Consider the following 24,110-nt stretch of genomic DNA (forward strand, 5'->3'; position numbering starts at 1 on the left):
AAAATATACTTTCTTTTCGAATGTCTTTTAAAACCTTTTTCTCGCTAAAAGGTACCGAACTACTAAATGAGATTGAATTTCGTATACATCTGTAAAGGAACTAGACCTATTTCAAGTTTCAAACTAGTATTCGGAGTCGATGCGACATGAAAACTTCAAAAAGCCCGTTTCGTATTCCTTTCAAATGAGGTCAACCATGATACACTTGAATATACCTACATTACCAATACCTTAGGAATCGTTTAGATAATTCTATTTCTTATCATTATATTAGAATATCATTCTGAAAGTGTTTTTAAAATCACAAAACTGAACAGCACGTCTATATTTATAATTTTAAATAGAGCCTGCTAAAAGAAAAATGTAGGGTTCGTGTTAACCCAAATCATATTTCATATTACTTCCACACCGGTTCCGTTGACGGTGGCCGCTTTCATTGAAACCAGGCCAGTTACACAGGAGTAATTTTACAGTGCCCAAGTGTGTACACAGTACACAAGAGCACTGTTTATTCCTTTTACTCTCATAACCCAGTGGGACAGAAGACCGACACGACTGGCGAGAGATCAGGCGCAGGAACGACTATTTACATGCCTATCCGACGCATGGATCATCTTAATTGTCAGACAATCAGGTGATCAGCCTGCATTGTCCCAACCAAACTTGGAAATAACATGTTTCCAACGTGGGAATCGAACCCACGACCTTCGAGTCAAGAGCCACGCTCTAAACCATGGAACCACGGAGGCGTTATCATACTAAATCATAGTTTAAAATACTTACAACCCGTTCAGGTAACAGTGAACCTCTGTTATGTACAGAGGTCAAGATCATCACTACACTATTTATTGCGATATCTGGTAATAATGGATATGACGTTGATGAAGATGACGATCTTGATGACGTAGATAATAATGATGATGATAATATACAAGGTGTAACAAAACTAAGTGATGATAATAATTTAGGATACGGGCCCCCTATATAGAGTTCGATGAGGAAGTAGCAGCCCTGAAAGACTAACATTTTTTAAATGTTTGCATGGAAAAATGCATGACGCTGGGGCGCTTGGCCATAAAAATCGCACAAAAGAATCTCTTTCAGCGCTGCTACTTTCACAGTGAACTATATTATATGGAGGACTCATAGGAGTTTTGTACCTTGTAGTATTACTTACCGACGACGGTGAGCGGCGCGGCGCGGATGTCGGTGTGGAAGAGCGGCGCGTCGGCCGTCACCTCGCACTGGTACTCGCCCGACAGACGCCGGTTGAGGTTCACGATGCGGACCTGCTGGTGGTCTGATGCTGCCAGCTGCAGGGAGAACGGTCACATGTAAAGGAATCACAGTAAAAGGATAATGGTAATATGTAATGGTATTGTCATAATAATAAGAAAAGTCCTGAAGCGTGATGGACTTAAAGTAGATTAAGATGTGAACTATAAACCTTTGTAAAGCGACAGAACAATGATAAAGGGCGAGACGACTCAAACTATTGGAATGAAAAGATACTATCAATAAGATTGGTAATAGACTACGTATGAGTTGAAGGACACAACAGAGCCGATAAATTGTGCAGTATGTACATGCGCGCATAATGACGTCTGAATACGTAGGCTCTATAGTCGTTGCAGTTTCATTGCAATTGCTATAAATGATTATGCTTTTACCTGTTTGTTTAGAATTATAATTTAAGAGTATTTATGTAGCAATTTAATCACATTAAAGATCAAACTGATCACAATATTATACCAATAAACTAAACTCAAAACCAGCAACAAGTGAATAAAATTCAATTCATGTAATGATGTTGTTCAACCCAGTCAAAGGATACAGAAACCATTCTATTCGTAATGTATATTTCGGTGTTCCCGATAATCCCTTCCAATAATTCTTATTCCGAAACTCCTTTATTCGGTCGGTTCTGGTCAGACGTTGTGTTTATGTTGGTACTAATTTCGCACCAGGCCCGCTGACCCGTGCTATTAAATCGATCGTTTACGTCGGGCTAATGCTAGATATTAAACGTTGTATTTCCTTTATTTCTGTATTATGTTTGTGTTTCTTAATTAATTTGAACCTTTCTAAATTTAATGACCTAAAATATCTGAAGCTTAAAATGTTAATTGGAACAAATTTTAATATATAGCACGTGCAATTTTGACGCATAAAGCCTATTGAACCACACTTAATGCCTCACATATTTGGCATTTATCATTAAAATGAAAGCGATTAATGAATTTCCGCGGCAGGTGAGCATCAATCGTCAGTTATTCGCCTGCACGGTTCGCGAGCGGCGATAAAAACTTCAGCCATCGCGAGCTCTTTGTCTATTCCGTAATAAATAACAGTAGACGATCGTATTTCTTTTTCTGTTTCGAGCAAAATTTATTTTTTGCCGTAGACGTTTATGGATTTTCTTTATTGGAATAGTTGAGCGCGGAACTCGGATTTTACTCTTACTTCGTAATGAAAAACCCAGTCGGTGGCTGGATAATAATAATATAGAAGCGAGTTCAGTTCGAGCTCAATAATTATCTAACTGTATCAAAGAAAAGATTACGTCGTTCGATTGAACGGGAATCGTATTAAATAAATTGAGCAAATTAGAGAAACAATGCGGCCATTTTGTATCATTTTAAAAAGGAAGATGACTCATTCTGGCTTATTAGTGGCTGCTGAAGGCAACAGTTATACACAACTCACAAGACTAACTAACGCTTTTGGATTTGACAACTTCAATTGCCTGAGACATCATAATATTATATCACACAAATTTAGAATTGCGTCTACGCGTCGCATGCGGTCTGAATTGACTCTTAAAGTGTTCTAGTTCTGATAGTATCACAAAATACTCACATCAACGGACGCGCCCGGCAGTGGGAAGACCATGGTCGGCGGCATCTCGCGTGGCACGTACCGGTAGAACTCGGTCTGGGCGCGGTACCACCTGATGCTGTACAGCGCCACCCCCTCCAGATCGTACGTGCAGCGCAGCACGGCCGACTGACCCTCGCCGGAGAGCACCGCGCGCGGGACTGAGATGGACAGGTTGCGGAGGGACCATACGCCACCTGCGGATAAAAGGACATGTTATACATTTATTTCGAAAACAACATTTTACAATTGCTGGTGGCCGGCGTCATTGTAGATAAAAATCGTTTCGTTAGGTTTATTTTCGTTACGGAATTTCTTGATTCGGTCGCCGCGCTCAATCTCGTGAAAAAGTGATATATTAATATATATTATAACGATATCCATACATATAATAAAACTGTAGAAAAAGTTATTTATTAAAAGTGAAATTAATCTAACCAAAACTAAACATACAGATTTTGAGTGTCGTTTGATTAACATGCGGGAGGCTTTGCCCCCGGCCGGTACTTGGGGGGTCTGCGCCTCCCCCCCCCCCCCCCCCCCTCCTGGTAATGTTGCCAAGCAAAAACATGTTGCGTCGTTAGTGTTGAGTTTTAATTCTTATTCCTTAGGAACAAACTAAGTTATTAATTAATAGTGAAACATGTGAAACATACAGATTTCGAGTGTCATTTGATTAATATGAGGGAGGCTTTGCCTGGATATGGACAGACGGACAGGCTGATATTTATATCTTTGTAATCGGGTTCCATTTTTTACCATTTGAGTAAGGGACCATGAAAAGGAGAGAATTATCCATTTCCGTTATACTATGGTAACGCCTACGAAGTCGCGGGAAACAGCTATCCATACTAATATTATAAATGCGAAAGTGTATTTGTTTGTTTGTCTTTTCTTCGCAGCCTAACGAAGCAACCAATTGACTTGATTTTTGGCATCGACTTAGTTGAAAGGATAGAGAGTAACATAGGCTACTTTTGGTCTTGGAAAAACATCATGTTTCTAAAGGAGATTTGCAAGAATATTCGTATTGTAAACGATTTTCGAATTCCACGCGAGCGAAGCCGCGGGCAAAAGCTAGTTAGATAAATAAAGACAGATAATTATATAAATGTTAAAATTTATATTAACACGCAAGTCATGTAACGTTCCGTAAAATAATATCTGTTGAAATAATGGTAACATTATGTAAATATTTGCTTAATAAGAATAAAAGGCCAGTTTATACATATGATATTCAAAAGCAATAAATCAAAGTTAAATAATATTTGTTCCCTACTCGTGTGCGAACATACAAATACAATATTGAACCCAGATTATAATTTGGAAAACTTTGCAACTACCCGACACGTGTATACAGGCTGTAACGATACTAAGTGATAATACTTTAGGGTGTGTATGTGTTCCGTATAGAAAGAGTTCACTGTGAAAGTAGCAGCTCTGCTACTTTCACAGCGAACTCTTTCTCAGCAGAAAGAGTAAATTTTTTGCGATTTTTATGGGCAAGCGCCGCAGCGTCATAAATTCGCACATACAAATCACAAAAAAATGCTCTTTTCAGCGCTCCCACTTTAACAGTAAATTCTACATTAGGAAAATATACACACCCTGAAGTATTATCACTTAGTTTACTTACCCCTGTAGTATTTGTAAACGAAGATCTCGTTTCTGATAACGACGAAGATTAACAACAGTCGCGCCGCACCGCTTTATCAGTCGAAACCATCACCCTCACAATAGACAAGGAGCTTGCTAAGCAGATTCGCTGAAGCGTAAGGTTTCATCTTTAGAAGAAATTAATAACAATAATTGCCTTGGTCACTCAATCCAGTACTTTTTCAATATCAAAATTTAAACCGATATAATAATAATTTAGTATGTCTCACACAAAAAAACCCTGTTTTATTCACGTCTATGTATTTTAGCAACACGACACAAGCGATGTGAAAATGCTCCAAAAGGATACGTTCTAAGCAGCCTTTGCTTAGTAACCTTTCGAATCCCCCTGTAGGTCCCTGCTCTGTGCTTACTAAGCTGTAAGCGAGTAAATCACCTCATAAACTTTTTACTTTATTCGCACAAAAATTCCGAGTTTAAAACTTCAGCTTATTAAAAGATGCTTCAACACAATTCTTCTTTGAATTTATTATGAGCATTGCTCATTATTTTGCGCAGATTTTTCCCTGATCCCAATTTACAAGATAACCTTAACATTTACGGCTTAGAATAATATAAGCCCCGGAGTTTATCCCGTAACAATCGACTTCAAGCGATCAACAGGTTCAATTTGTATGTGTTGATTTTACCAGACAATGCTGCATCGCACTATCGAATTTTAAGAGGATACACCAGCGGCGAGAGAAATTGAAAATAGGTATTTGAAAATGTACTGCTGTCTCACAAATCTCAAGTCTTCCACCGCAGAGCGCGATAGAGACAACACGACAAAAGTTCTAATAAAAGAACAGAAAATCTTCGATTCGTTGTCCGCTGATTCCTTCTCCAAAACTTAACCGATTTAAGTACTTTTTTCATTAAGAATTAAAGCAAGGCTTGAGCTGTGTTCCTATGTTTTATTTTTTTTTTGTATATTTTAGCCAGTTTTGTTTTCTGGGTGTTTGAACAGAGAGGAAAATCTTGCCATTGTTTTGGGTTTTTGGACGTTCTTATCTTTTTTAATAATAAAATTATGAAAAAAAAGAAAACATAGGGACATGTTAATAGTGGCCATAGATATTCAGGAAAAAAATCATAACTCTACCGGCATTATCCAGGGAGGAAACAGGGGACAGCGTTTGTATGGAAAAACGGCGGTGTGGACTCGACAGATGTCTGCCTAGCATACGCCAACGAGATATCTCACTCTACATGTGTTCTCGATGTTTGATGGTTTGTCTTTTCATCTCTATTGACCCTAGCATGACAAACATTTTTTCTCGCGTAGCTCTATCATCGAAATAACACATTTTATAGACTTTTGTCGAGATAATGTCGAGATTTTGACATTATGAGAGTAGTTTTTAATTATCTCGAGAGTGAGATATATCGTTGGCGTATGCTAGGCAGGCTGAAATCCACATTCATTTTAATATTATGCGATGTTGAGTTCGCGAGATACGAAGCTCTGTCTCTATTTCTGTTATATCGTCACGCTTAAACCGCTGCACCGATTTAGATGAAATTTGGTGTGGAGAAATTTTGAGTGCCGAGAAACGACAAAAAATACTTTTAATCCCGAAAAAATCATGGTTTCGTGCGATAAACGAATTATATAGCGCAATTGAGTTGCGGGCGTTATCTAGCCTATAATATTATAGTGGATTTTGACTAGATCAAGTATACCTCGCTCGGCCATATCTCGATGATGGGTTCTTATCTCCCCATTACCGAATATCCGTCCTAAATAAATAAGCATCAACATGACATCGAGCGTAAGTCCCCTGTGATTAGGCGAAGCGTCGAGCACCAAAATAAACCTATTAGAATATCCGCTTAGCCCGTCCCTAGCACTCAACAGTTGCACAAAGGCAAAAATCTTCCCCAGATTAGGTCGGCTTATTTACCTAACCTGGATTCCGTTGAGTATCAAATATTCATGCTATTCACTATTCTTTGGCTAGGTAAAATTTCTTCACACCGTATGTTTATTTGCGAATAAAATCACGTAAAATAAAATTGTGTGATTTAGGTAGTCAATTATATTAAAATATACAGTGTGTAACAAAAATAAGTGATAATACTTTAGGGTGTGTACGTGTTCCTTGAAGAGAGTTCACTGTAAAAGTAGCAGAGCTGAAAGACGAAATTTTTTTTTCATTTTTGTATGGGCAAGGGCCCGAGCGTCACGAGTTTCCCCATACAAAAGTGAAAAAAAATTTTGGTCTTTCAGCGCTGCTACTTTCACAGTGAACTCTCTACAAGGAACACGTACATACCCTAAAGTATTATCACTTATTATTGTTACACCCTGTATAATATAGCTAGCCTACCTAACCAGCAAAAAAATAATAATGTAGATTGTAGGTAACTTAAAATTCAACAAGGCTCCTTTACTTTTTATTAATATAATTTAAAAAAAATCGCAATAATAACACAGAAGAAAACAAATTGCCGCGAATCAGTATAACAGTGCGGTAATATAACATAGCCTCAAGACACCTTTCCGGTAAACAAATATAAACACGACGTGTTGATTGGTCCCATTGTTGGCCCCAACTTATTCCGGGAGTACTCTCGACTCTGGAGGATATAACTTCTGATCCCGGAAAATTTCGCATCATTCCCTTCAGCGATTACATTTACAATATCCAACTATTATTGTTTCGAAGTTCTTTGTGGTTTAAATTCATGGAGTGGTTAGGAAATAGAAGTGGAAAATTTTGAGTTAGTTTCAAATAATAGACGCTTTAAATAGTTATGTTTCAATGATATTAGTGATCAAAGGTCATAAAAAACCGGCCAAATGCATGTCGGGCCACGCGCAATATAGGGTTCCGTAGTACCACTAGTTTTTTTAGTTTTTTTTGTATGTTCAATGAATGTACATATTTTATAACGTGTTTTACATTACTAACAACATCATATCAGTTATTTTCAAAGGAATTTGAACGAAAAATTCCTTAATACTTCGCCAAATACTTAATCTTTTTAGTTGATCGACTATTACTCAATAACTTATGAAGTCTTCTTAGCCGTGAATTTTTTTAGATTTCCAGAAGCAACCGTTTAGCGGGTAGAAGGGGGGACACTTGACTCGATTTTTTTTAAAGATTTTATGTAATATTTTGTCGGCACCATTTATATGTGTATTAATGCCAAATAACAGCTTTGTAAGTCCTATAGTCTCTGAGCAAAACCGCGGAAAGACGGACAGACAGACAGACCGAAACTATAATGGTTCCTTGTTGACTACGGAACCCTAAAAAATGACCAAATACCATGTTGATGTAAGCAGACTTATACCTAGAAGTTAGAAATATCACAATGCAGATTACATTGAATCTAGGACAGGCCAGATAACGAGAAAAACGAACAAGAAATAAAGACGCCGTATAAGAAATCAATTCTTTTGTATCGGGAGTCCATTTACACTTCTAGGCGAGCGGTCGCGCCAGCTCCGACATTATCCGACCATATCCCTATAAATGACCACAATAGACGATTCTCTTCAGAACCAAATTATGTACGCCCAGTGTCCACAAGGAGTGAGTATTTATTTGCGGTCCCGAGCGATTCTGTCCCCTATCACGTCGACTTACAGGCGGAAATGGGACGACGAGGTCCAGGATATCTAAGGTTTGAGATGTAAATGAGATTGAACGTAGCCTGTTTAGAATCTGATTGTCGCTAGATACTGCTTATGTTTATAGCTCAATACCGGGACGTGTAAACACGGTGTACGCAGTTTATGTCGATGGGGCAATGCTAGATAATAATGTAATACGTTCAAATTGTTTGTAAACATGCCTTCCCCAAATGAATATATTATTCTGTTTTGTTGGAAGGCTTTTTTCAGAATTGCAAACATTATTCTTCGTATGTTTTTCTTTTCATATTAAGCATAAATTATCGTCTTTTTCTCTTGAGATTAATATTTAATTTAATTCGACTTTATCTCGCTAACAAGGATTATAATAACGTCTAATTACCAGATCTGGCGTTGCTCGAGATTACGAGCGCTAAACGCGAAACTCATGTAATACTTTGTGACACCTCCGAAGACTTTTAAAACTGGCGCGTTTAATTAAAAGTTTTAATTGAGATTACGTCGCAGGTAATGAAGTGTGAGGACCGGGGGATAAAGAGTGATGTTATCTTCTATTCTGAACCACTCTGCCCCTTATTCTGCCTCCCCCCCTCAGGGATTATGACAGACTTAGCCGGTCATTTCATTTTTCTCCGTTCCGTTGTAATTTGTTGGGCGTCGTTAGACAGCACCTGAGCTACATCCGAGTTATTAATCTTTTCTACAAATTTTCCCGCCATCAATTTTACAGCGAACTTTATATTTTTTAAGATATTAGAGAATTTTATATTTCCGCGTCGGAGTATCGTAAACGTTCAATATAGCAACTACTCGATTAGATATTAATATTTACTTGATGCAATGTAGGTATAATATTTAAAAATTAAATGGCTGAAGTAAAATTATTTTATTATTTATAGATTACTAGTTGTGCTCCATCGTGTTACCCGCCGATTATTAGGGAAAATAAATTGTGATATTTTGCCACAGTAAAAAAGTAGCCTAATACAAGGTATCAACTAATTCCATACCGAATTTTTTACCGAATTTTTTAGACGTGAAGAAGTAACAGACATGCAAACTCACAAACATTCGTCTTTTTAAGATTAGTTTGTGAACGCGATTACGCGATTAGAATAACCATGCACGGTTATTCCCTTTTTAACGGGCAAAACACACAAGCAATCCAGCATCTGTCAAGACGTGTCGTCTGGCAACACAGAAGGGCTGGCAACACTGGACTTCCTTCGGCTTAGTAATCTGTGCTTCAACTTGACAGTTGACACTTCCTTCAATAAAACCACCCCGGCTGGGGTGCAAGTTTCTTTTATTCAACGTAATAACCTTTTTTATATTACCTTCTATTTTTACATCTTAACGTCTTATACAGTCCACAAGTTATTAACAGTTTGTCAAGATCTTAAGATACCGTTTACTTTGCATAATATCCAAGTCTCACCATTCCCAGTCACTTATTGTTAATACGATAAAGGCCTGTTGTATGTGATATCAATTTTCGCCTCGAGACCAATTGCCCCGGGGCAACGGAGATAATTGGAGTCCTAAGCCGTCCGATAACCTCCGTGAGAAGGGTAGCCCTGAATTAAACCGAACATACGGCTACCTCCCCTAATAGCCGCATCAACACTCATCATGCTTTATGTTATCCACTTAAAACAGGGATGAGAGCACTCAGCGAATAATTTACAAACTAAACGAAGTAGTTTTCTCTATTAACGACGCTATATATTTTCATGACGATAATATTATAAAGTATAAACAAAACTCAGTAGCGCAAATGAGCAGGAACGAAAAAAGAAACGCGACAATTTATCTGCGTATAAACGGTTTCAGTTGATCACCAAGCCGTGACGAACAGTATGGAATACGGAATATAAATTTTATTGGCACTCCCTCCAACTGAATCTGTAGATCTATCCGAGGAGTAAATAAAATATGAAATTTTATGCTCTAATAAACTTAGAGAGAACATTCTGGGGCTTCTTTTATCGCAAATTGATTCCGAAGTACTGAGCGCGTTTATGTGGACGATTTCGCGTGTGGATCGACGCTCATCACCGTATCACCGAGTTCATTGCTGCTAATGAAGGTGATAAATGCCGGAGCTCGTGCGTGCGAGCGGCGATGTATAGCAGCCATCGAGATGATTACGGGAGATAATGCGGGCACGAAAGTTCCGGGGTTGAAATATAGCTTCTTGTTTATTACGCGGATTGTTTTACGGAGTATCGGCCAAGTTTTGTATGCATCGTCGACAATATTGGACAAACAACGGAGATACAGCGTGTTTTGATTATGTAAAATATTTTGAAATACACACGATTAATTTATAATTCAAGAACAGAGTTGTTTAAAATTACCACGCAAGATCTCTTCATAAAATTATCACACTTCGGCATCCATGATAATTCAATAGAACAATATTATGTATGTTACGTTGTTATTTATGTTTCTAAACCGGTGGTAGACATTGCATAGACGTTCGCAAAATATTTTACATAAATAATTATAATAATAAATAATATCTATGGACGCTTCACACCACGTCAGTCTGTCCCCGTGCTAAGTACCTAAAGGACTTGTGTTACAGGTACCAGACAACGGAAATATATTTAATACTTTTATACTATACATATATTTAAGATTTTTATTATATCATACACATATTTAATACACATCCAGACCCGTGAACATTGAAAACTTTTTTGTTCCGTCGACGGGATTCGAACCCGCGACCCCCGGCTTGAGCTACCAACGCGCTCACCACTGAGCCACAGAGGTCGTCGATATATGTGTAATAACAATATATCTATAGGGGTTAAAATGATGTAATAATAAATAATAAAATATTTTAAATTCTTTTTTGAAGCCTCTGGAGAGGAGTCGCCATTAACTATTTCAGTGAAAATAAGCAATAAAGATAAAAAATTTAAAATATTAAAAAGAGAATTTCAATAAAAGGGTAAGTATAATATTCATAAACATACTATGTGTTAGTGTAAACATCGCAATCCTTGAAACCATCAAATGAGCCCGTCAAAATGAACAACTTTTTCTATGAGAACAATGCTGGGAACTCCAAAAAAAATGCCGTCTTCATACCCATACGGATGCCCGGATCGGCAATTTGTATGGTTATAAAGACGGATTTTTTTGAGTTCCCGGCATTGTTCTCATGGAAAAAGTTGTTCATTTTGACGGGCTCATATTTTAATTGTTTCAAGGATAACGGTGTTTACACTAACATCTTGTATAAACATGATAAATAGCAAAGGAAACAACAATGGGGACGCATCCTAAAAAAAGTTTGGAAAACTCTGGTTTAAAATAATCAAATATTTGAAATAACAAAATATTTTACCATCAGTCGGTAACCGGTAAGAAACCGAACCACGACGATGCTCACGAGCGAACCTAATTCTATAAACTTCAGCGTTCACTCTTTTATTGCTTTACGTCCGGCGGGGACGTGGAGACGACGGGGGATTTCATATATCTCGACCGAGTTGAATATAGATCGATGAGAGTTATCATAGGGGGTAACAAAAGTAAGAGATAATACTTTAGAGTCTGTGTGTGTCCCTTGTATAGAATTCACATAATATACAAATGGTAGGCACCTTAGTCTCGGCGTTCAGAAAATATTTTGCAAAACTCTGAATAAAATTATTTGATTTGATTTTGATTGACTGTAAAAGTAGCAGCACAGAAATACTTTCGGCTTCCATTTTTCTATGAAAATTGCCTCAAGCGTTACGATATTCGTGACCGTCGCCAATTCAATATTTAAGAAAAGTCACTTCCTCACTTTTTTTTTTAATGAAATAAGGGGGCAAACGAGCAAACGGGTCACCTGATAGAAAGCAACTTCCGTCGCCCATGGACACTCGCAGCATCAGAAGAGCTGCAGGTGCGTTGCCGGCCTTTTAAAAGGGGAATAGGGTAATAGGGGAGGGTAGGGATGGGAAGGGAAGGGAATAGGGGAGGGTAGGGAAGGGATTAGGGTAGGGGATGGGCCTCCGGTAAACTCACTCACTCGGCGAAACACAGCGCAAGCTGTTTCACGCCGGTTTTTTGTGAGAACGTGGTATTTAAACTCACTTCTAAAACCCACGTATAAAAACTCACTTCATACTATTTTGTACATTCATCCACTGAACCGTTTTTGATGGGTATAATTTAGGCCCTTTTGTATTATACTATGTGCTTTATACATACATGTACAAGTGTTTGTAAAAAATGTACGGTTCTTGCACAATAGTTGAATTTCAGCTTGTATGAATTTGCGGGCATATATTGCGTAAAAGCCAGTAGCTTATAAATGTTTGACATAAATCGTCTCACAATCCTGAATTAACACCTTCAATTCAAATTCATAGTCGAAATAAACAAATGTGTCCCGCTGACTCCCGCTTAAACTAGATGAAAAATTTCCGCCGTAGAATGGGACAGGGAGGAGAATGGGGTGGGGAGGGTATAAATGAGGGAACAAGTGGGAATAAGTCAGGGCGTGCGAAACAACGTGACACGTCGGAAATGAGCTCAGGGCTGGAGATGGGACCTAACTAGCTCAGACTAATGTGGGATGTTTAATAACTGTGTTATTTATTGCTTCATTATAATATCGAAGATGTCCCAAAAGAGCTAGAGTCCGCGTCCAATAACTGGTGGCCGATTTTTTTAAAGAAAAATAGGACATTGCAATAGGATATATTGCTGTAATTCACGCTAGGGGCAGCACCAGACGTTTGACAATGTTTCTGTCAATATTCTGATATGAAATATGCAACGCCTCCGTGGTCTAGTGGTATAGAGCACGGCTCTTGACTCGGAGGTCGTGTGCTCGGATCCCGCGTTGGAAACATGTTATTTCCAAGTTTGGTTAGGACAATGAAGGCTGATCACCTGACTGTCTGACAAGTAAGATGATCCATGCGTCGGATGGGCATGTAAAAAGTCGGTCCTGCGCCTGATCTCTCGCCGGTCGTGTCGGTCTTCCGTCCCACTGGGTTATGAGAGTAAAGGAATAGAGAGTGCTCCTGTGTACTGCGCATACACTTGGGCACTATAAAATTACTCCTGCGTAGCTGGCCTGGTTTCAATGAAACCGGCTACCGTCACCGTAACCGGTGTGGGAGCTATTATTATTATTATGAAATATGCAATATGTCGGATTTTGGTCGGATTATTTACTGTATGTGCTATAGCGCCCTTTGCGTAATATTCCCTATTTTAGTGCAACGCACTTGTCATAATAATGTAACTAAGCTATGTAGACAGAGTCGCACTCACATACTCTCTCTTACAATGAAACAAGATGAAACAACATTAAACATAAGATCATTTGAATAGTCTATAATATGTCCTAAGAGGTAAATTGGTAGGTTACTGATATTATTGTTATTAAATTATAAAGTACATATTATACTGTAATGCTAGCTACATATAATTAATTGTTGTGGGCGAAATCTGCCTACAAACTGTTGTACAGTTTGGCAGTAATGATAAAAAATATATGATAGCTGTATATTCGGTTTATTGAATAAACCTTTTTTTCATTTCATTTCATTTTCATTTCATTCATAATAAATTTTGTCGGAAAATAATAATTATCTATTAACTAGCTGTCCCGGTGAACTCCGTGTCAGTTTAAAACCGCCCCTGGACTTCTACGAATATTTTAAGACTAAAATTAGCCCAATCCGTTCAGCCGTTTTCGAGTTTTAGCGTTACTAACACAATCGAAAATCCCTTTTTATATATTATATAGATATTTCAATTATGTCCGATTATATTATTATTATTATATATATAGCACCCTAAAAAGTATGGTATATAATATAATATAGACAATATCAATAATCATTTTTAATCAAATTAAATTAAAATTAAAGTCTAAATAATAAGTCGTATTTGATTTAGAAAATATACTCCAAAGTAAGTATCATAATCAAGATGGAGGAATTATAATATTCATAAGACATTTCACAGTACTGATGAAACAAATTAAGCAGGGAGCTCTTCAATATTACGGGTTGGTACTTGGTTATGTTGGTATAGAATATTTGAGAAACCTAATCAAGAAATTTATATTAACGAAAACTTAGTTTCGCGCGGTTCCATCGACGGAGTACGAGTATTTGTAATTCCAAACCACAGGCTGATTGCGCAAGCTAAAACTCGGAGTTCGAAAAATACGTTCTGAGAAGTCGTTTAAAATAATATTATATTTAAAGGCCTTTCTACACGATGCGACGGGCCATGTTGGATAACCACAATGGCGAAACTATTTATAGAAAAAAAATCAACTTCGATTATAATATTATGGAATACTATTATAGACGATTATGATGGTTTAAATGTTTTTACGAGTAAAGAAGTTACGAGCTCGATTTTAGAAAGAAAATAATACGTGTACGGCACTCGGTAAAGCATAGCAATAGAAGTCTGCCGAAGTGAAAGAACGTTAGACAATGAATTAGGTTTCGTGATTGATTGATTTTTGTCTTGATTTCTTGATTCGGTCGCCGATCTCAAAATCCGCGATAGTAGCTAGGATACACCAGGGGCTATAAAAATGAAAAAAAGTACGTGTAATATCTATAGCTGTCTCCCTTACCTTAAGGCTATACCGCAGAACGCGATAGAGACAACTGCAGAAAATCAACGATTCGTTCCTGACGATTGATTCCTTCTCCAAAACTTAACCGATTTAAACACTTTTTTTAAAGAAAGGCCTGAGCTGTGTTCCTATGTTTTATTTTTTTTGTATAATCTAGCCAAATCTGTTTTCTGGATGTTTGAACACAGCGGAAAATCTGGCCATTTTTTTGGGTTTTTGAACGTTCGTATCTTATTTAATAATTAAATTATGAAAAAATAGAAAACATAGGGACAGGAAACATGAGTGGCCTATTCCGGAAAAAAAATATAACTCCACTAGCATTATCCAGGGAGAAAACAGGGTACAACGTTTGTATGGAAAAAAGGGCGGTGTGGACTCCTCTTAACTTAGGGTCAATTCAGACCGCAACGCGACGAGGCGCGGCGCGGCATAAATTTGTATGGATTTGACAGATTTTAATTGGGCGAGGCGTCAAAATCTGTCAATTCAGTACAAATTTAGAAATGCATCTACGCGTCGCGTTGCGGTCTAAATCAACCCTAAAAATGCATGATAATAATTTTCCAGATATTTTTCTAGCCACAAATCGAAAAACTCATTTAAATCTCACTTACGGTTACTCACATACGGTTTTGCTCGATAGTTTTACTCCAAATCGAGCAAAAACTGACCGCTCGAAGGCTCGCATCGAGCCTGCTCGATGGAATTAAATATGTCAAATATGTCATTTCCTTCGATTCGGAGTAAAACTATCGAGCAAAACCGTATGTGAGTACTTAGCATAAAGAAAAAACCATACTTCTTACTGTAGGTTTTCACTACAACAACAGAAAAAGTCAAAAGAAAAGCAAAAACTGCTGTCGTTATTGGTAGAATAAACACGAGTTGTGACTTGTGACATTCGTTTCGTCGTGAGTTCGGGTATCGGGATTTTCGACATATCGCAATTAGTCCAAGTCAGAGCCAGTGATTCGACGAGTAACACGCCACGACGACGACACGACAACGTGCGACGACAGTCGTCAAGCTAACGATCAGGTTGGAGACTTACCACGTCTGTCTTGCATATCAGCAAGAATAACTTACATTCAAATAATCATCATCAGTGCATAAGTATAAAAATGTTGGTTCCTAGTGTAGTAACTCTCTTTACGCTTAAATCTTTCAGACCACGCAATTGATGTTTATATAACAGAGTGATTTAAGAAGATTAAGGTTTTTCGAATAATAGGCGTTAGGCTTGAAAATGTACTAGATAATATAACGTATTTATTTGAAACTCAATGAGAAAGCCAAATAGTAACTTCCCTAACCTCCTCCTCCTATGATTAGAGGACTTACTTACTTCTTTTTGCAATTTGTTTTATATTAATGACGTAAATGTAATGCAAATTGCTAAAAGAAGTAAATCATTCAAAGAGATAACAAACATCAAGAGTCTCAAATCCATAACAATATTATATAAATCCGAAAGTGTGTCTGTCTGTCTGTTACCTCTTATAAACTTAAATCGCTAAATATTTTTTTTTTGGTAGTAAGGTACTTTGAGAAAAGGACAAAGGATACATTTTACCTCGAAAGAATATACGATTCCAGCGTTTTAAACTAATTTCTGTGCAACGGAGCTGCGGGAATCAATCTATACTAATATTATAAAGCGGAAGAGTTTGTTAGTTTCTTTGTTTGAACGCGCTAATCTCAGGAACTACTGGTCCAATTTGAAAAATTCTTTCAATGTTAGATAGCCCATTTATCGAGAAAGGCTATAGGCTATATTTTATTACGCTAAGACTAATAGGAGCGAAGAAATAGAGGAAAATGTGGAAAAAACGGAGGAAATTATTTAAACCTAGTTTTTAAGATATTTGTTACTAACAATTTAAGCCTTAGTAGCTCTCAATAAATAATTTATTTATTTATTATCATTAAGATTGCTTATTATCTTAAGAAACTACTGGATCAATTTTTATGTTATTTGGCACACATGAAGAATAGACCACGTGAAAGGACATAGGTTTCTTTTTGCGGAAAAATGTACGGTTTCCGTGAAATTCCTAAATGACGCGGGCGAAGCCGCGCGGAACATCTAGCTTTTTTTTATGAAATAAGGGGGCAAACGAGCAAACGGGTCACCTGATGGAAAGCAACCTCCGTCGCCCATGGACACTCGCAGCATCAGCTGCAGGTGCGTTGCCGTCCTTTTAAGAGTGAATAGGGTAATAGGGGAGGTTAGGGAAGGGAAGGGAAGGGAATAGGGGAGGGTAGGGAAGGGAATAGGGTAGGGGATTGGGCCTCCGGTAAACTCACTCACTCGGCGAAACACAGCGCAAGCGCTGTGTCACGCCGGTTTTCTGTGAGAACGTCGTATCTCTCCGGTCCAGCCGGCCCATTCGTGCCGAAGCATGGCTCTCCCACGTATATTAATATGTCTCACCATTTGGAACACCATCCTAATTATTATCTGTGATCGACTTGTGGTGTAATTAGTGGATTATGTTTAATTCATTACCTCAATTACACACACAGGCACACAAATACAACATACATCAATTATATTAATTCTGATGTTTGATTATGAAATTAGGATGGATTTAATAGGGCACGACCTTATCTGATATTATACAAGTATTATTCTCGAGCATAATTCGTATACGTCTAGTAAACACCGTGCCGAAGATGCACGGCAACGCCGCACCGCTTTTGGTGGGGGGTGTTAGGTTTTTTTTCGTTACGGAATTCCTTGATTCGGTCACCGCGCTCAAAGCCCGCAAAAGCTATGCAATTGTTTAAAATATATGGATGTCATCCATGTAAAATTTCGTCTATGGATAAATCCATTCATGCCTAATTTATGCCATAACATTTTGATTTGTAATATTACAATGAAAGAAAGAAGACAGGCGGATAACGGGTCGCTAGACAAATGTAAGAGGGGAACAACAATAGCACTAACAATAGAACCCTGCAGCCGTGGACGACGATGATGATGAATTTATGGAGTACAAATAGTGCAATGACTGAAATATAGCCGGCTTTGTTAAGAAAGGACTTACTAAGGTTTTGCTTAATTTAGACACAATTCTACACCGCTCTATCCCTTTAAATATTTAGTATCTCCTAGCAATAATTCTCTATTTCTATTGTGCTAGAATCCCATCAATTATAGTTCATTACCATTTGACTAACAAATCTCGGCTGAGCCAACAAAACCTCATCATATAATCAAGCGCGTTCCGTTTTACAATTCGCGCGTGGATCGGAGAATGGTGATAATTAAACCGGCGTCATTGCTAGGTCATTATTAGTCATCAGGAATATCATTGCATTTATTATTTTGATCTAAGCCAGCAAAATCTAGTCCTATTGGTAGGAATTATTTTAGTTGGAAGTATTACAAAGCTAGAATACCTCCTATTTCCTTGTGATTAATTTCGTTACGGGTCCAGCAGCTTTAGCATGTCCCTCGGGCTCCTTGAGATCATATCCAAGGTGTTTGTGGTTGGATACCACTGGCAGCACAAGAGCTGGTAGGAATGTGTGCCAAAACCGGTAAAAAAACTGTATCGGAAATTCGGTGGTATACTTTCTACTCGATTCTCAAGGAGTGCCTGCACTTTTTCGGATTAAAAATAGAGTGTATAATATATATACTTATATGACAAATATAAAGCTGAAGAGTTTGTTTGTAAGTTACGCATTAATCTCAGAAACGATTAGTTTGATTAGAAAAAATTGTTATGTGTTGTATATTTCTATTTATCGAGGGAGACTTTAAGCCTTTATAAGATTACGCTGCGACCAATATAGAAGTATTGATAAGTAAGAAAAACATAATAAAAATATAATATTATTGTCTTCAATTCCTAAACAATTAGGCTTTTCATAATTTTTCTATTAAGCGTAATCGCAGATAACAGCTAGTTTCATAGGTAATTCTCAAATGACTTTTGGTTTGGTCGAATAATGAAAGGAAAAAATGTTGATTGAACAAGTTTAGTTGAGAGAAGTTGGAGAATAATTCCAGGTCAGTTAACTAAGAAACAAATATCCTGTGGAAGTCGGGACGTGGCTGGCCTCCTTAAGGGTCCATTCAAACTAGCGCAGACTCTAACGAAATTCCGATAAATTACTCTTACGTCTACAGCGTATTTCTCAATATTTAAAGCTTTATTTGATTTTATTACTTTTAAGTGATAATTAGAGTTTTGTAATTTTGTTGATGTAAAATTACAATTTAGAGATGCAGTTTCCACACGCATACAACGTAAATTGTTATTAGTTATATAGTATTAAATTATTACTATCCAATAGTATCCAGTATATTTTAATAAAAAGTAAATATTTTTGTAGTGAAAACTTGGGGTTATATTGATATAAGTAAAGATTAACTTTAGTTACATAATAATGTTATTATTATTATAAGATTTCGTCTCCAAACTATCGATTCCCAGTTCCCCGCGCCTAGTATGAGTATAGCCGAATCGTGTGGGGAATAATTTAACAATAAACATTTCATTTTATTTCATCCCCTTTGACTGAGCTGAGTGTTTTATTGTGAGCGGGATTTGGGCGATAGATTTGTTGTCGAGTTTATATTGAATCGACTGAAAAATTGCTTTTTCATGTGTAATAAGCAGGTTTACTGTGAAGTACGTTTATTTTTAGCAATAGCAGTAAAAGTACAAATATTATATAATATTACTACCTGTTCCGGCAAATATTGTTTTGCCATATAAAGTATTTCGCCCATGTTATTTTATTGAAGTGACTAAATAAGTATGTCACCATGGCAACGTCCATCGCTTTCCCGTCGCACAAACAATGGTCGCCGTCAGTCTCGAGTTGTAATAATTTACTATTATTTATTCAACAAATGCACTTATCAATATAAAAAGTAGATGTTGTCCGATTCTCAATCCTAGCCGATATGCTCGCTAAGATTCACGAAAATCGGTCGAGCCGTTTCAGAGGAGTTCAACCACGGACATTGTGACACGAGAATTTTATATATTACGAGTTATGTAGAAAACCTCATAAAACTATTTCTTTGATTCCAACAAACAATAATTCTTAAAGGAACTTTAAGGTGTGTAGACGTGTTCCTTGTAGAGAGTTTCGTTTTTGTATGGGCAAGCGCCCCAGCAATTATCGGTTTAAAGATCTTTATTTCCCATTAAGACATTTCGTCACTTGTATGAGAACAATAAAATATTACAACATTTTGAAATATCGACAGTGCGGGTAGATTCAAAAAAATATAATGGTATTTTATCCTACGACAGCAATACAACAGGTAAAAATCGTACAATACTATCAAAAATTTTCGCTTAATATAAAATTCTGATTGACAGCATAAATTTTCACCTCCAGCTCTGCTGTCGCAGGATACGTGATCCTACCGGCTTTAGCAGTTCGCTTTGATATCTGATCCCACTATAACCGTATTAGTTGCAGTCGCACCCCGTTACCCCGTTAGATGGGGGAACATTGAACGTAGGGGTTCAGTACATAGTGACTTTGGGGTAAGTGGTAATAGTGGTCTATACTAAAATGTATACTAAACTAATATTATAAACGTGAAAGTGTGTCCCCCTATCTGTCCGTCTATCTTGTACTTCTTCACACCCAAACCGGTGCGTGTATTATGCTGAAATTTGGTCTGAAAATACTTTGAGTTTCGGAAAAGCATAATATTATTAGAGGATACTTTTTGTTCTGAAAAAATTAAAGGTTCTCGTCTCAATATAGTTGCGGGCGTCATTTACAATCTATAGTCTAGTGCAGGGGTTCCCAAATTGAGGGGCGCCGTGAGTCGATCCTCCATCATTATCTATAACCACAAATAATAATACTCCCCACACCGGTTTCGGTGACGGTGGCCGGTTTCATTGAAACCAGACCAGGTACGCAGGAGTGATTTTATAGTGCCCAAGTGTGCGTGCAGTACACAAGAGCACTCTCTATTCCTTTACTCTCATAACCCAGTGGGACGGAAGACCGACACGACCGGCGAGAGATCAGGCGCAGGACCGACTTTTTACATGCCCATCCGACGCATGGATCATCTTACTTGTCAGACAATCAGGTGATCAGCCTGCATTGTCCTAACCAAACTTGGAAATAACATGTTTCCAACGCGGGAGTCGAACCCACGACCTCCAGAGTCGAGAGCGACGCTCTAACCACTAGACCACAAATATAAGTATTATAAAATAAAATTCTACTATGAATAATTATACAACAATTAGGCAGCTGATAAAAATTTGTTTATTATTATTTACCTGCTTAACCTAACTATAATCATTAAAGGTGTTTAATTTATGTATCTTTTTGTAATTGTTAGGTAGAGTAGGGCGTGACAATATTGACTTGTAAGTGCACCGCAGGCTGAAAAAGATTGGGAACCCATGATCTAGTGGCTTAGAGCGTGGTTTTTAAATCAGAGGTTCTGGATTGCATGCCCATGTTGGAAAAAATAGTTTTCAACTTTGATTATGACAATAAGCGCTTATCACCTAATTGTATGACAATGTCACAATAGACATAACGACCAGTAGTTCGACTGCAAAGAGACGGACAGGTTTCAATATCTGTCAAATTCGTCGGGTTTCACTAGGATTATGAACGGAATGTGCCTCGCGCTGGCTGATATAATTTATTTTTAAATATTTAAAATAAAGATTTCAAAATTGGATTCTGTCAATTTTGATCGCATGTGCCAAAACACAAACAACAATACGACCAAAGAGGAACACGTCCAGCGAATATGTCATAGTTTTAAATTCGTAGGTAACAAGTTAACAACCCTAGCGACGATTTTCGTCATAATACGTCAAATTTAAAAATTTCAACATCAGTTCTAAGTCGGTATACTCTATAATTCTGTCTACTCTGACAATGTCGTTACTATGCCTGATCTCTCTTGTGTGTTGCACCCACACCTTAAAAATACCCTTGCATAGATAGTTTCGATAAAACCAGCCACTGTCATAGTGTCAGTGTAAGTACTTTTAAAAATATATATTTGAAATAATAAATGATTTTGCTGCTATTTCAATGAAATCATTATAATATGAGTCGTCGAAATCTGTAAAATAATGATGATGTTAACGTAGATTAAAACAATAAATATCATTTCCGAAGAATTACAGCGCGAAATATCGCAATAAACATTTTCAATTTTATTTAATCACACATTATGAGATCGCTTAAAATGAATCGTAACTTTCGGATGGGGTGGAGAAAATTACCTGTTCGGAATTTAAAATATTTGAAAACTTCAGAATTACTTCCAAGTTCCAACAGAATTGAAGGCGCGGACGCGGGAAAATTGAATGTAATTGTGTTGAAGCTATAAATATAAATACTGAAACCGTACATTTTGCTAAGATGAAATAAAACCATGTGCTTTATATTATATAGTCTATTTCTGTGCGACATCCTACTTCCTACTAATATTATAAAAGGCGAAAGTTTGTTTGGATGTATGGATGTGTGGATGTATAGATGTTTGTTATTCTTTCACGCAAAAACTACGGAACGGATTTTAATGAAACTTTACAATAATATATAGCTTATACATCAGAGTAACACATAGGCTACAATTTTTACCAACTTTCAAAATGGGGGAGGTGTTATGTTCATTTTCTTATATTCAACGATTACTCCGCCGTTTGTTAACCGATTTTTAAAATTTTTCTTTTGGTATATATGGTATCATCCTAATTTGGTATTATATTCACAAAAGTGGTGATCTGATGAAGGATCCATAAGTAATCGAATGAACTCCTCAAAATGTATAGGGAAACATGTGGTGACTTCGGTTTCCTGAGAAGTATTCTAAGCATATGCTACTAACAAGTAAGATTTTGCACCGAGATAAGGAAGAGAAGGAAAGTGGTTCGGAAGGTGCTGAGAGAACTTCTGATTCTTTATAGATACAAGTTTGGGAGTTTCGGCGTTATTTTAAGAACAGAAAGCATATGCTACTATGCAAATTACATTCATCATCATCATCACTACCATATTATACCATTTCATAGTCTTTTAGATCGAGACTCGCGTCAATCTCAGTAACTACAGGTCCGATTTAAAAACTTATCTCAGTATAGATCATTTATCGAGTAAGACTATAGGCTATATTATATTATCACGCTAAGACTAATACGACCGAAGAAACTCAGGAAAATGTGGGAAAAACGGGGGAAATATTTTTTATGGAAAAATGTACGGTTTCTGTAAAATTCCTAATTTACACGGGCGAAGCCGCGCGGGACATCTAGTTTGATATAAATCGGTCTAAACTTATGAAGAAAAGTAATTATTTCAACAAATTTTGATGTCCCAGTTTTGGAGTCCAAAATAATAATTATTGCAGCTAATTTACAACGTAACCTAACCTTGCAAGAAAGTCGTAAGTCCAAACGTCGTAATATTGGACTCCAAGTCGTTCCTAAGAAAAATAACACTCCTTAGCGCTCTCTTTCACAAGTCCTTACTCTTATCTTATCTTAATAGGTGCTAGAGGCCCGCAACTCGGCTGCGCCAAAATTCGAAGATCGCGCGGAACCGTACATTTTCTGGGAATAAAATAAAAATAAAAATTTTTTTATTCAAAATGGGTATCATGATACACTTTTTGAAAGTCGAACGAAGAAACTACCGGTGGTAGGCAACGGCCTATGGAATGAAGAAACGGCTAATGGAAACCATCCTATGTCCTTTAAGACATAAATCTTTCAGTAAAATCGATTTAGCGGTTTGGGCGCAAAGACGTAAAAGACAAAGAGACTGACACACTTTCGCATTTATAGGATGTTTCGATAATTATGACACGTACATGCCATTTTAACGACATAATAATTATGCAATGCGGTCACGTTAAATTATAATTCCTGAAAGTTTTATCGCTCGTAAAGTATGGGTGTCAATTGTCTTCGCGCTTCGGTCGTTATAAAAATATCACGAGTATGTTCTACGAAATGCTTTGCACGTCGACTCGTCGTTATCCAGTTTTATCTCTGATCTTGTCTTCAAGATCATCATCAGCCTATCGCCGTCCATAGTTATTTGTGGCCTCCCCACGGACTGCCAACCTTCCCGATCTAGGGGTTCCTAGACAAACAAGCAGCATGGCGGCAAACACGTAGACTTCATGCAAAAGCAAAAATATAAAATCACATCAAGTGCGGAGCAATAACATTAAATTGAATGCTTGACTCAAGCATCAAGCAAACATTACAAACGGTCAATATGCTTGAAGCAAGCAAAAATCTAAATGCTTGCTGCCAAGCTGCTTGTTCGTCTCGGTACCCCTTAAGCCTTCATCCGTCCACTGTATGT

General features: G+C 37.3%; 1 protein-coding gene across 1 annotated transcript in view; it reads right to left on the reverse strand.

Moving 5' to 3' along the window:
- LOC121736652 overlaps positions 1–24,110 on the reverse strand; it is a 216,413-nt gene that overhangs the window by 11,446 nt on the left and 180,857 nt on the right. The window contains exons 2-3 of the mRNA XM_042127979.1: positions 2,860–3,074; positions 1,178–1,313 (exon numbers count right to left, since the gene is read on the reverse strand). Coding sequence (XP_041983913.1) covers positions 1,178–1,313; positions 2,860–3,074 — 351 coding nt within the window. The remainder of the gene's footprint in view (positions 1–1,177; positions 1,314–2,859; positions 3,075–24,110) is intronic.

This window comes from Aricia agestis, chromosome 19, assembly GCF_905147365.1.
Source record: "Aricia agestis chromosome 19, ilAriAges1.1, whole genome shotgun sequence".
Lineage (NCBI taxonomy): Eukaryota > Metazoa > Arthropoda > Insecta > Lepidoptera > Lycaenidae > Aricia > Aricia agestis.